This window comes from Hyperolius riggenbachi, chromosome 12 (genome assembly GCF_040937935.1).
Source record: "Hyperolius riggenbachi isolate aHypRig1 chromosome 12, aHypRig1.pri, whole genome shotgun sequence".
Taxonomy (NCBI): Eukaryota; Metazoa; Chordata; class Amphibia; order Anura; family Hyperoliidae; genus Hyperolius; species Hyperolius riggenbachi.
The window spans coordinates 143,298,059-143,313,449 of NC_090657.1; the positions used below are offsets into that span (position 1 = coordinate 143,298,059).

General features: G+C 44.6%; 1 protein-coding gene across 1 annotated transcript in view; it reads right to left on the minus strand.

The window, feature by feature from the left end:
* MYBL2 (MYB proto-oncogene like 2) overlaps positions 1–15,391 on the minus strand; it is a 191,954-nt gene that overhangs the window by 88,787 nt on the left and 87,776 nt on the right. The window contains exon 14 of the mRNA XM_068262027.1: positions 15,080–15,134. Within this exon, the coding sequence (XP_068118128.1) occupies positions 15,090–15,134 (45 nt within the window). The 3' untranslated portion in view covers positions 15,080–15,089. The remainder of the gene's footprint in view (positions 1–15,079; positions 15,135–15,391) is intronic.

Genomic DNA, 15,391 nt, shown 5'->3' on the forward strand with positions numbered 1-15,391 from the left:
GCTAAAAGTATTAGAGACACAGGATCAGCAGGGGAGTCAGGCAACTGGTATTATTTTTAAAGGAACAATCCATATACTTCTCAGTTTAGGTTCCCTTTAAGGGCCCTTTTCCACTATGAGCGTTTGTGATGCTGAATCGCAAATCGCTAGTGATTTTTAAATTGCAAGGGTTTGCAAGATAACATAGGAATCGCGGTGGGTATTTTCCACTATCGCAATTCCATTTTTACAAAACCGCGATTGTGCCTCAGATCGATTTTTACAGCGATTTTGCTGTTTAATGCAATGGACAGCAAAATCGCAATCGCGTAACAATAATAGTGACAAGCATTTAGCAATTGCGATTTCTAGTGGAAAAGGGCCCTTAGGGCTGGAACTGACTAGCTCTTTTTTAGCGTTTAGGGATCGCTTCAAATCACTAGCGACTTCCCTAAATATTCTACCAATGTAAATGGATGTGAGAAATTCTGGTACTTTTCCGTTAGCCGGGCGCAACTACTAGGTGGCTTTAATTACTATTCCCCCTCCAGGCCGCCATGGATAGTAGGGAAAGATGTAACTCTGGTGGAGTTTTATCGCCACCTAGTGGATGCGTCCGGCCAACAGAAAAGAACCCAAATTCCCCAGTAGCAATTGTGACTAGCAAAATCGCAATCGCAGGACATGAAGCATTTTGGGAGCATTTGTGCTCCAATATAAAGTATATAAGCACTGGCAAATCACTCATAAATCGCTACGCATAGCGATTTGTGTGTGATTTTAAATTACTGCAAACTTGAAAGGACCAATCAGAACTAAAATCGCAAATCGATATCACAATCGCTGGCAAAAGGCTTACACTTTTTAAAATTGCTACCAAAATTGCTGGAAAAAGCTCATGAAATCCCTTACAAAACGCTAGTTCAAAAACGCTAGCTATTGCGGTAGAGATTTGCAACTTGTAGTGGGATCCAGGCCTTAGGGCCCATTTACACAGGCAATTGAACAGTGTGCACAGCAAACCGTTACCAGGCAGCAGCAAGCAGTTATGAGAGTTTGAGAGGCTTTTCACCAGCGCAGGAGATTTGGGCGCAGCCACTGCCACCATAGACCGTAATGGGAATTATGGCTATAGCGGCGCACAGTCAGTAACGTCGGTGCCGTCAGAAGACGGAGCTGAAGTTACTTTTAAAACACTGTAATTCGGCCGCCAGCAATAGCTGTAAGCCGAATTACATCATTCCCCACCATCCACCTGGAAGGGGGAATAGTAATTAACGCCGCCGGAAGTTGTGCAGGAGCAGGGTTAGCCATATAGCGCCTACATCCTGCACCCAATAGTCCGGCAGAGATTTCATAGGTATGCACTTTTCACTGCCAATCAACTGTCCATGGAAAAGAGGCCTCAGGCTGGTCTGTTCAGAAAAGCATTTGTTTTCTGCCTAGTGCGTTTTGTTTTGTTTTTTGGGCACCAATCTACTTTAGGCGACCCAGCAGGAAACCTCAAAGGGAACAGCTATCCAGTCACAGCACCCTCTACGGCACAAAGCGTTGTGATTGGCTGAGTAGTGTTGGCATTGTTTACTACAATCTATTGAAAACCTAGCAGTTTGAGAGGGTGCTGTCCCCCCTCAAACTGCTAGGTTTTCAATAGAGTCACTCATGGCTCCTCTGGTCCCCCGACACCGGCTAATTTCGTATTTGCCGACTCAGAGTCGGCAGGCCGCCATGCGTAATTTTGCACGCATTCCCACTGGTGCAGGAAGCAATCTCGGACATTAACAAGTAAATGTTTACGCGTTGCGGTTCAATGCGTAAAAATGTAAGTTAATGTCCGAGATTGCTTCCTGCACTAGCGGGAATGCGTGCAAAATTACACATGGCGGCCCGCCGACTATGAGTTTGCAAAAACGAAAATTAGCTGGTGGCGGGGGACCAGCGGAGCCATGAGTGACTGCAAGGGGGCAAGATGGCTGCAGGGGGCTGGTAGATGCCCCAGGTGAGTGAAACTTTTTTTTTTTTTTTTTTTTTTTTTTAGCTCGAACTTTTAACTTTAAGATAGGTGATCGTAAACTATGCCCACACTATTCAGCCAATCAAAACGTTTTGTGCTGTAGAAAGTGCTGTTTCCTTTGAGATTTCCTGCTGGGTAACCTGAACTAAACTAGCGCCCATCCTCCTACCGCAGCAGCACACGACATGGACGAATAGGAAATCCTGCGATTGCTGTACTTTTCACAGGAGTTGTCAGGTAGCTTAAAGAGAACCTGTACTGAGTAAAATTATTTAAAATAAACACATGAGGTAACTTCATATGAACATTACATAGTTATCTTGCCATCAGTTCCTCTCAGAAGCTCACCATTTTCTTCTGACAATGATCCCTTCCAGTTCTGACAACAATGGGCTCTATTCATAAAAAAGTTGTGGCGAAAAAACTCCTGGAGGGAAAATACCGCAGCGGTATTTTACACTTCTGGGTGGTCATTCAAAAAAATCTTGCCAGCTGCGATGCAAGAGCGGAGATCTCCCGCTGAAGGCTGGCGGTAAGCTGTCGGAAGGCATGCGGAAACACTTCAGCCGGCAGAGTCCCTCCGTGCACTGCTCTCTCTGGGAGGTCTGTCCCATTCACTTGTATGTAATCCGCAAAATCAGAGGAAGCGGTATTTCCCGTCCACATACCGCTTCCTCTAAACTTCATGAATGGCCATTTTGTTACTTTTTTCTAGATAAATCTAGAAAAACACTGGAGAGGGCGGAAATTTCTCGCTCTGCTGGGGGATTGTAGATTTTCATGCGGGAACAGCTTTTATGAATGCCCACTTTGCTAAATGGACGGGAAAATCCACTGTTTTGAGCGTAAAACTTGCGGTAAGGTTTTATGAATAGAGCCCATTGTGTCAGAACTGAAATATATCAGTTGCTATCAGTTACAGCTGAGAGGAGAGCTGATGTGTCCATGTTTCCCTATGGCTCAAGTAGGCGATGTTACAGTTTAATTGTGTACTGACCAGAAAGCTGTTATGGGGTAACGGCCATTTTCAAAATGGAGGACAGAGAATTCCCTTGATCACAGTGGACAAACAGGATGCAGGAGAGGAGAAAGAGATTGAGGAGTAGACTACATGGGAGGTACGTATGACCTGTGTATGTTGATTTTCACTTTTAATTTTCAGTTCAGGTTTTCTTTAAAGATCTGATCTGTCGTTACGGTAGTTATCAGTGTCGCCAAACATCGTTCTTGTGTACCCACGTAGCAAGATCGCAGAAACGATAGCTAAAAAACCCCGGAAAAATCGCTGTTAAAATAACGTAGTGGCTATGAACCTTTAGAGAGAAGCCAATCAATTGATACCTGATTTATCAAGATCCTGGTTTATTAATCAGCAATCAAAACTGGAAGTGGATGGCTCCGGGATTCTCAGCCGTATCACTGGAAGTGAGGGTCGACAGATTTACAAAACGCCACCTTGACAATATTGCAGACACTGCGTGCTCATGATAAATTAGCGAAATTAAGTTTTAAGGATCAGCATCAAAAACAAAAAAACCACCGTTGAATCAGGCACTGCAGTTAATTCTGTTTTAATAGTGTTTTCAGTGTGAATAAAATCACCACTTGTATGAAAAATTCTTGCATTCAAAGAGGTAGGTACAAAAAATCATGTGCAAAGATCTTGTGCATTCAATAAACTGCATGAAGAGGATGTCCTAGCATATCAGAGGGTGGCGGTGGACCAGCCTTGGAAGAAGCACCGCCATGCGAAACGGCTTTTAGGCTATCGTTTTTGCCCTGCACCCACCACCGCCACCCTCTGATATGCTAGGACATCCTCTTCATGCAGTTTTTTGAATGCACAAGATGTTTGCACATGATTTTTTGTACCTACCTCTTTGAATGCAAGAATTTTACATACAAGTGGTGATGTTATTCACACTGAAAACACTATTAAAACAGAATTAACTGCAGTGCCTGGTTCAACAGTCTTTTTTCTTTTTGATGCTGTTTATTAATCAGCAGTTTCCAAATATGATGAGCCCCCTGCAAAGTTCCAGTTTCGCCTCCAAAAAAATCTGGTTTCTGTTAAACCACTATTTGTTTGCACTAAAAAATTTTGATGATCATTAAGGGCCCGATTCCACTGTGGGGGAAACCGCCGCGATTCCGCAGTTTCCCCGCACATGAATCGCACGGGGAAACTCTGCCATAGGGGAGAATGGCGCTTGCGGTAGCAATTCGGCCGCAACCCTCCACAGAATTCTCAGCGGAGGCTGCGATTCCCATAGCCGTGCATGGCACGGCTCATAGGATTCGCCTGAGATCCCGCCCACCCGCTCAGTGCCGGCGTTCGTCTCGCAGACGGACGCCGCACAAGTGGAAACGAGCCCTAAGGGTAAAATGGTAAATCACTGCCAAAATCACTTTACATAAGGTTTTCAGGTTAAAACGCCCAAGAGAAGAGTTCCCTGTTCCAATTGACAGCCCTGCCCAGTATTCTGCACTCAAACCATATTGAGAATTTTATCGTATATTTTATACATAAATGACAGCATCAACATTTTTGGACTAGATTGTGAGCTCCTCTGAGGGACAGTTTCTGACAAGACAATATACTATGTACAGCGCTGCGGAAGATGTCGGCGCTCTATAAATACTAAATAATATTATTTCCTTATAGTGCTCCTTTAAGTAGTGTGGTCGGAGCTATGCCACCCTTATTTTGAGTTGTTCAAAGTAATGAAACAGCACACATTTGTTCCTGTCTCCTATACCAGTGTTCTTTCCTGCCCTCCCAGGATTTGGACAGACATCAAATAGAATGCTGGAAACTTCAAATCATAGTACAGTGTTGGTCTAGCGGTCTGGATGGCGCCACAGATAACAGGTGCTTGTCTGATCTGTAGTGAGACTGTGCCAGTAGGGAACAATTTTGCATCAGGGTAGCAACTATTTCTGTCTCGCCCGCCTTGCTTCTATTCAGGGCTGCCTCTACCAGGTATTAATGCCCACAAGCATTTACACTCAGCCGGTTTAAAGAAATAATACATTAAAAGAGAGGCAATCTGACACACAGCCAAGATACACTAATATATTGTTTGCAGGCTGGAAAAGTAGGACAGGGATAAGTGGACAGTGACAGAGCAGACTGTCCTGAATAGAAAGAGAGAAAAAAAATCAAATGTCATTATAAAACGGTGCAACATGGAATTGGCGAGGAGGAGTGCAGACTGCTGTCTCCTGGGCCTGAGTGGGAATGTGGTTGCAGGATTAGGGACACGTCCCAAATGCACCTATAGCTCATACAAGCGAACATGTTGAACAATGCTGACATCTAGTGGCAAAATAGCAAAACATGTGAGCACTGCAGGTTTGTTAACGCAAACTCATTATGAGAGAAATATGGTAGTTATTATTCATTTGTAAAGTGGCAACATATTCTGTGGAGCAGTACAGAGTAAGAAACAAACAGGGGAAAAAAAATAATAATACAGACAATGATATGCATACAATATAGACATTGGTACATAATACAGAATTGGTACATAGTAATTAACAAACTGTTTAATTGCTCTGATTACACCTCTCTGACACTGCAGATGTCTTTGAGGGCCCCATGTAAAACTCGCCCAGGAGCCCCAAGCTCCTTGGTTACGTGACTGGTCCTCGCGGATTAGTATTACTATTATTACGCGAACAGAAAGTAATGCATGGGCGTTTCCTTAGTTACAATGACCACAGGCATCTCATTTATGCCGCTGATTATTGACACGGGCGGCATCGAACGCGCACGGGAGCAAGCGGCGGCCATCCGCTGCAATAGACGATTATCTATGTCCCCGAGCAGGAAATTAGGTCCTTCTGAAACCACATAAGTTGTTAAAATGAAAAATGTAACATGACACATTCCAATGTGACGTGACAAATTCCAAGACACATTGGGCTCTATTCACAATCATTTTTCGCATGCGGAAATGCACTTGCGGTAAATTCCCAACTGAAAAAAGACCATATTGACATTCACAATTTTACGCATTATTATTTACCGCATGTGTACACATTGTTTACCGTATGCATAAAAAATGCGGTAAAAGTCTGCAAAAGTCGGTAATTCTCGCAAAAAAAAAAAATTCACAATAAAAGGGGCGCCTTATTTCTGACTTAAAGAGAACCTAAAGTCACAAAAAAAAAAAAAAAAGATGAACTCACCTGGGGCTTCCCTCAGCCCCCTGCAGACGATCGGTGCCCTCGCAGCCCCGCTCCGATGGCCCAGGACCCGCCGGCGAACACTTCCGGTTTGGCCGTCACCGGCCGACAGGCATGGGAACGCAAGTGATTGTTTGCATTCCCAGCCTGTATATCGCCCCCTATGCTGCTATTGCGACCTTCTGGCCGCAATAGCAGCATAGGGGGCGATATACAGGCTGGGAACGCGAACAATCACTCGCGTTCCCATGCCTGTCGGCCGGTGACGGCCAAACCGGAAGTGTTCGCCGGCGGGTCCTGGGCCATTGGAGCGGGGCTGCGAGGGCACCGATCGTCTGCAGGGGGTTGAGGGAAGCCCCAGGGGCTGAGGGAAGCCCCAGGTGAGTTCATCTCGTTTTTTTTGTGACTTTAGGTTCACTTTAACTACCTATTTTTTTTAATCACCCACTACTACTTGGTGATATTTCACTTCCCATTGACTTAAATGCAGCATGTTTACTATGTAATTACGCATGTTTCCCAAATTTTTACACGCATTGTTCCTGCATGCGGGAAACATGCGGAACATTTAGTGAATGTTGGAAAAATGCAGAAATTATCACTGGCGGTAATATAGCGGTAAAAAATCAAATGCTCTGACTGAAGTCAGACTGGATTAGCTGCATGCTTGTTTCAGGTCTGTGATTCAGCCACTGCTGTAGCCAAAGAGATCAGCAGGAGAGTCAGGCAACTAGTATTGCTTAAAGGATACCCGAAATGACATGCGACATGTTGAGATAGACATGTGTATGTACAGTGCCTAGCACACAAATAACTATGCTGTGTTCCTTTTTTTCTTTATCTGCCTGAAAGAGTTAAATATCAGGTAAGTAAGTGGCTGACTCAGTCCTGACTCAGACAGGAAGTGACTACAGTGTGACCCTCACTGATAAGAAATTCCCCTTTTTATCGCTTTCTTACTCTCAGGCCTGGTGCACACCAAAAAACGCTAGCAGATCCGCAAAATGCTAGCAGATTTTGAAACGCTTTTTCTTTTTCTGCAGCGTTTCAGCTAGCATTTTGCGTTTTTGTGAAGCGTTTTTGGTGTAGTAGATTTCATGCATTGTTACAGTAAAGCTGTTACTGAACAGCTACTGTAACAAAAACCGCCTGGCAAACCGCTCTGAAGTGCCGTTTTTCAGAGCGGTTTGCGTTTTTCCTATGCTTAACATTGAGGCAGAAACACATCCGCAATCCAAAATCTGCAGCAGCCCGGGAGTATGCGTTTCTGCAAAACGCCTTCCGCTCTGGTGTGCACCAGCCCATTGAAATACATTACCCTAGCGGATTCGCACCCGCAAGCGGATCGCAAACCGCAGCAGAACCGCTCTGGTGTGCACTAGGCCATATAAGCCATTTTTTTCTGCTAGGAAAGTGTTTTATAGTTGGAATTTCTTATCAGTGAGGGTCACACTGTAGTCACTTCCTGAGTCAGGACTGAGTCAGCAACTTACATACCTGATATTTAACTATTTCAGGCACAGAAAGAAAAAAAGGAACACAGCATAGTAATTTGTGTGCTAGGCACTGTACATACACGTCTATCATCATGTCACATCAGGTATCCTTTAAAAGGAAACATCCATATCCCTCTCGGTTAAGGTTCCCTTTAAAAGTATCCCAAAGAGAACCTCGGGGGCAAAAAACATACTTGCCTTAAAAGAGGGAAGCATCTGGATCCTATAGAGCAGAGTTCCCCAACCGTGTCCTCAAGGTCCACCAGCAGTACATGTTTTGCAGAAAACCACAAACATGCACAGGTGAGGTATTTAGTGTCTCAGCAGTGCTGATTAACTACCTCTGTGGATTTCTACAAAACATGTACTGTTGGTGGGCCTCCTTGCCCCTGCTCGCTGGGACCATGCTCCTCTTCTAGCATGAGTGCTGTGCGCACAAGTGATGCCAGACATCTGACATCTAAGTCACTAGCACGCTTCCAGACAGGAAGTGCATCATGCGACTGACGGGATGCGCACGCGTGCCGGACCACTACAGCAACAATCTATAAAGGTTGTTGTGGTGCCGCTGACTCCAATGCAATTGTGCAACAATCTTTACCACTCGGCAACTCCTCTACGTTGGCAGAAGCACTTCCGTCATGTCGCACCATGGGTACCGCGGCCAATCCCATTGAGATTAATGGCGCAGGTGTGCAGTGAGGAAGAGCAACACAACGCACAAAGGGGCGAAACATAGGGGCCTGAGAGGTTTCAAAGGTTTAAGAGTAAAGGTGGGTACACACGTCAGATAAAAGTCTTTGGAAAATGAAAGATCACAGACCAATTTTACCCCCTTTCATGTAGTATGAGAGCCATACTCTACACAGTCTATTCTATGGAGCTGAACTCCCCATCAGATAAAAATCTTTGCAAGATGCTGCACACAAAGAGGCTGTACACATGCAACAGATCAGTATCTGCAAAAGATCCATTCCTGCAAAATGCATTCATAGTCTGACATCTGCAGATCCTATACACACCTTGTTTAATGGACATTCATCTGCAGATCAGACAATTATCTACCGATCTGAAGATCCAACCTGGTAGATCTGATCTACAGATAATTGTCCGTTAAACAAGGTGTGTATGAGATCTGCAGATATCATAGACTATGGCTATCATTCATAAAGCATTTCCGCATGCGGAAATGCTTAAAACAGCTGACTTTACCGACCACTCGGCAAAGTCAGCATTCATAAAGCCTCTTTCCGCATGAAAAAATGACACTACCGAGCAGAGTGATAAATCACCGCCTTGTGCGGTGATTATCGGTACAAATGTAGCAAAATGTTCATTCATAAAGATCACCGCAAGCGGTGTGAGGTCGGGAAGTTCCGCTCCCTCTGTTGTGGCGATAACAATGTAAGTGAATGGAGACACACAGACCTCCCAGGCAGCTGCAGCAGAGCGACATACGGAGAAATGTATCAACTCAGCAGCTTCCGTGTCTCCGCAAGCCTACCGCCAGCTTAGAATGAAAAAATCTTTGCAAGATGCTGCACACAAAGATGCTGTACACATGCAACAGATCAGTATCTGCAAAAGATCTGTTCCTGCAAAAGATCCGTTCCTGCAAACTGCATTCATAGTCTATGATATCTGCAGATCTCATACACACCTTGTTTAACGGACAATTATCTGTAGATCAGATCCACCAGGTTGGATCTTCAGATCGGCAGATAATGGTCTGATCTGCATATGAATGTCCATCAAACAAGGTGTGTATGAGGATCTGCAGATGTCATAGACTATGAATGCATTTTGCAGGAACGGATCTTTTGCAGGGATTGATCTTTTGCAGATACTGATCTGTTGCATGTGTACAGCATCTTTGTGTGCAGCATCTTGCAAAGATTTCTATCTGATGGGGAGTTCAGCTCCATAGAATAGACGGTGTAGAGTATGGCTCTCATACTACATGGAAGGGGGTAAAATTGGTCTGTGATCTTTTATTTTCCAAAGACTTTTATCTTATGTGTGTACGTACCTTTACACATGCGCTTTGGAAGGGGATTCCAGAGGAAGGGTGAGGCTCATGAAAAATAGGAAACCCTTCATGAAAAAGCAATTTGCGAGGCGCTGTGCTTTTACAACGGTGTTAGGGCTAGTGCACACAAAAAAATGCTATCGCTTATGTATGTATTATATTTTGTAAATAGATTTTTAGGGTGAATTTTAAATGAGTGTTTTTGCACATTTTTCATTCAAGCTGAATTGCTCCAAAAAAATGTTACATGCAGTGGACTTTGCAATTTAAAAAAAAAAATCATAACGCTGCTGTGGGAACACCTTCATAGGGTAACAGTAGCCAAGCGCTTTTCAAAGCACTGGCGGCTTGAACAGAAGCGCTTTTGGTGTACACCAGCCCTAAAACAACTTTAAAACAATTTTTTTTAAACAGTGGTGTGATGTGATTTTAGAAAATCACAATCTTCGTTAGGGGGCCCAGGAAATCACATAGGAAAATTTGATGACGCAAGGTCATTCAAATTCTGCTACTCCGAGAGAACCACCAACATAGGAAGGGTGTGTTTTGTCCCCGCTTCTGTTCTCCCTGTACACCAACAACTGTACCTTAACTATTATAACTTAAACGTTGTCACACACGATTACATTTTTTTAAATTTCTTTTCAATTCATGGTTTACAATCAGTTTTTCTGAATGATTGTAACATTTAAAAATCTTACCAATCAATGTACCACAAATGTTAAATTTTTCCCCAATTATGAAAAAAATGATTGAAAAACTGAGAAAATTGCTTGGGAGTATATATAAGGAAATTAACAATCTACCCCTACACCAATCAATTTTCATAAAAATTGATCCGAAAAAAAAAAAAAAAAAAACTTGATTGTTCAGGAAAATCTGATCATTTTTATCAAAGTGCCATAAAATCGGATCATTTTATTCTATGGTGTGTGACCATTTGAACTCTTAAAGGGAAGGTCCAAGCAAAATAAAAAAATGAGTTTCACTTACCTGGGGCTTCTACCAGCCCCATGCAGCCATCCTGTGCCCTCGTAGTCACTCACTGCTGCTCCAGTCCCCCGCTGGCAGCATGCCGACCTCGGAGGTCGGCGGGTCGCATTGCGTACATTTTAACGCATTCCCGCTAGTGCAGGAACATTAACACATACATTTTTACGCGTTAGTGGTTCAATGCGTAAATTTTTACGCATTGAACCACTAACGCGTAAAAATGTATGTGTTAATGTTCCTGCACTAGCGGGAATGCGTAAAAATGTACGCAATGCGACCCGCCGACCTCCGAGGTCGGTATGCTGCCAGCGGGGGACTGGAGCAGCAGTGAGTGACTACGAGGGCACAGGATGGCTGCATGGGGCTGGTAGAAGCCCCAGGTAAGTGAAACTAATTTTTTTATTTTGCTTGGACCTTCCCTTTAAGGTCATTAAAGAAAATCTGTAACGAAAAAACATCCTCTGGGGGGGTACTCACTTCGGGTGGGGGAAGCCTCCGGATGCTATTGAGGCTTCCCCCGTCCTTCTCGGTCCCACAGTGTCGGTGAAAATTCTCCCGGAGCGGCAGCGATGTAAATATTTACCTCCGTGGCTCCAGCGCATGCGCAGAATCCGCTCTTCCCATTTAGATAGGCGGAAATAGCCGATCTAAGTCGGGCCGCTCCACTGCGAAGGCGCAAGTCTCCTGCACCTGCGCAGTAGAGCGGACCCGACGGAGATCGGCTATTTCCGCCTATCTCCGTCAGAAGAGCCATAACAGCGCCCCCGCTGGAGCCTGGAAAGGTAAATATTGAACAGGCTGTCAGATATGTCGCGCCGGCTTTGAAGGGCTGCAGCGAGACCCCCGTAGGACAGAGGAGGACGGGGGAAGCTTCATTAGGATCCTGAGGCTTCCCCCTCCCGAGGCGAGTACCCCACAGGGGACGTTTTTCTCGTTACAGTGTCTCTTTAAATTTGTGGATGACAACATTCATTGGCCTCATCAGCGGAAACAGAGTATGCTTACCGTAGAGCAGGGTTGCCCACACTTTTATGGCTCACAAGCTACTTTAAAATTTGCAGAGTCCAGGAGATCTACCAACATTTAGGTAGCTAGGTACAGGTGCCTTAAGTATAGGTAGATAGGTATAGGTGCCTTCAGTACAGATAGGTATAGGTGCCTTCAGTACAGATAGCTAGGTGTAGGGGCCTTCAGTATAGGTAGTCAGGTATAGTGTAGGTGCCGTCAGTATAGTTAGCCAGGTATAGTGGTTAGGTGTAGGTGCCTTCAGTATAGGTAGCCAGGTATAGTGTAGTTAGGTGTAGGTGCCTTCAGTATAGTGTAGTTAGGTGTAGGTGCCTTCAGTACAGATAGCTAGGTGTATGGGCCTTCTGTATAGGTAGGCATTTATAGTGAAGTTAGGTGTAGGTGCCTGGGTCACTTACCTCCCTCCAGTTCCAGCGGCGTTGTCTGGGGCTCATCCTGGTCTCCCCTCCTTTGGCCAGGCTGGCTGGAGTGCAGATGGGTGGCTGAACGAACACTTCGGCGGGCAGTGTGCGTGGATGCATTGTGCCCAACACCGCCCCCAGCTATGACATTGCGGTTTCCTCCTCTCCCACTGCACCGTCTCCCCTGCCTTCCAATTGTACAGCGGCCGCGAAAGACCTATTGGGCACCCCTGCTGGAGAGATAGGATCTGCAACTGGTGCAAGGACAATAATCTCATCCTCAACGTGGCAAGGACAATAATCTCATCCTCAACGTGGCAAAGACTTTGGAACTGATCGTAGACTTCAGGAAAAGCCTCGCCCAAGTTCACATTGGGGAGACCGAAGTCTCTAGGGTACATAGTGTTCGGTTCCTTGGCACAACCATTACCAACGACCTAAGATGGGGGCAGAACACCACTAAAATTCAGAAGAAGGTGCAACAGGGGTTATTCTTTTTGCACTAACTGAAAAAATTTGGTATCCCATGCAAGCTGCTTATGAGCTTTTACACTGCTACCATGGAAATCATCCTTTGTTCCTTCCTTGCCGTCTGGTATGCATAAGCATATGTCAGTGACAAGTACTAACTTCACAGAGCAGGGGGTCAGAAACCTTTTTGGCTGAGAGAGCCATAAACGCCACGTGTTTTAAAATGCATATCCCTGAGAGCCATACTGTAACAATCTGTGTCAGCAAGAGGCAAAATCTGATTATTAGGTGATCTGCAGTACCACCTATAATGCAGATATATACCTGATTATAAGGTGATCTGCAGAATCACCTATAAGGCTGGTATATCAGAAGCTGCCGTGACAACAAATACAGAAGGAGTAACAGGTGTAGCCACACACAGGAGGTATATGATAGATAGTGCTTGGTGTAACAGTAATACTTTATAGCTCACCAGAGGAGCTGGTGAATACTATCAGTATAGCGACTCTCACCAGAGGAGCTGGAGGATGTTATCAGCACCGTAGCCCTCACCAGAGGAGCTGGAGGATGTTATAAGTACCGTAGCCCTCACCAGAGGAGCTGGTGAACACTATCAGTACAGAAGCCTATCACCAAAGGAGCTGGTGAATGATAACAATACAGTAATTCTCACCAGAGGAGCTGGTGGATACTATCAATACAGTAGTCCTCACCAGAGGAGCTGGTGGGCACTAACAATAAAGAACCTCACCAGTGACAAGGGCTCACTGGTGAGTAGAGTAGTCAGACAGATCGGTTTGGCAACAGACAGTAGGATACAGTACATAATCGACAGGCAAGAGGATAAAGGTATTACAGGCAGTGTTAGCAACAGGATCAGATGGCTATAGTACAGAGACGTTAAACGAAAGGGAAGTCAGAAGAGAGCCAGTCATACACAAGTATCAAGCAATATATCAAATAACAATAATAAATCCTAGTCTGTGTGAAATTCCCGGTTTCCTCCCGGATCAAAACACACCGGATCTATTTAAGGGTCTGAGTGCTAACACGTAGCATTCGCAATAGCAGACAAAGAAAGACTGAATCCTCCGGGCTTAAGAGCCCGAGGACACCTCGCAGAACGCCCCCCTGCGTTCAGCCAATCAGCGGCAACAAACGCATGGCGTGATGTCAGCTGACCCAGAGGTCAACTGAGCCGCCTCCTTGCCACATAAAGGCCGTGGCGGTGTGCGCGCGCGCGTCACAACAACCCTATGGGCAGCAGACAAACCCGTCCTTGGCGTACTAGACGCCGGAGGCACGGGTGACACAGTGGGCAACGGAATGGAGGCAGCTGCGGAGGATGCCAGACTACCCGCAGCTGCTTCCTCCATGTTCCCTACAAGACACACTGGGCAGCGGAATGGAGGCAGCTGCGGAGGACGCCAGACTACCTGCAGCTGCCTCCTCCATGATCCTTAGACATACAATATGTTTCAAACTGGGACAGTGCGCATGCGCAGCTGAGGGCTCATGTTCCAGTTGCCATGGTGATCTGTATACAGTTGATCCGCATGGCAGCGGAAGTATGAGACAGGTCTTCAGCTTCTCTTGGGTTTCAGCAACATCAGCAATTTCCCCGAGAGCCAGACAGGAGAAATACCAACTAACAGCTTTTACAATTAGCTAGCTGACTTGATTCACTTTGTAGAAAGAGATCCCCTCACTTTGGCCCAACAGGCTGCCTGTCACAAAGTGCAGGAATCTCGTCCTACAAAGTCACTGGACCCCATACCCTAGCTATTGTAGTTCATGTCTATATCCCTTGTTCTGAATGTATGCTTCTTATGCCTGTTTTATGATAATTTCTTATGCTATCTACTCTTTGTCTGTTCATGTACAACTGCCATTGTGATGTGTACCAAAAACAATTCTGGGTACATAATTCGGCGTACTTGGCGAAGAAAGGGGATTCTGTTTCTGAAATTCCACTAATATGGGTAGATTGGATCTCTTTGCCCATTAACGGTACTATTGTTTCACTAAATGCAATCTTTTGATGCAATTTTTACGATAAAAAATAATTGGAAGGTAATTCTCACTTGTTTGCATCTACTGAACAATTCTTTCTTCAAATTCGATCGTCAAATCAAACTTTCGGATCGATTTTATCCTATTTAGTAATTGACCAAAGAATCCTTCCTTATCGATTGCCTTCATAAACAGCAAATTTTCTATAAAATTCGATCATTAAAATTGCATTGAAAGATCGCATTTGGTGAAAACAAATGTACCGTTAATGAGAACCTTTAGGTTTCAGATAAGTTATAGTGAACTATGCCCACACTATCCGCTCTATCACAACGCTGTAGAGGGGGCTGTGATTGGAGATCCTCTAAAATACACTAACACCAAAATAATTCCTAGAATTGGACTTAAAACAATTATTTTTAACAAGCACTAAAGTCATATCAGTTTTGCTTTAGTGAAATACCTTTGCAGTTTCATTCAGTTATGAATCCTTGTTCTAGTTGCCCTTTCTCAAGTCTCTGCATAAAGCCAAAGAAAAATTGAAAATATATATAAAATGGAAGGAGAACGCACTGCGCATTGTTCATGGGCTCTTTACACCACAGTGCAGAAACAAAGAGACTGGCAGCAGACTGCCTCAACATATTTCTATATAAACAATAGGTAATGCAACAGAAAGCAGACAGCGATATGCTGCAGTTTCCCATCTGCCTTTAGGAGTAGAAAGATTAACTTTATTATTGTATAAATAATTATAAATCATGTCAGCCACCTA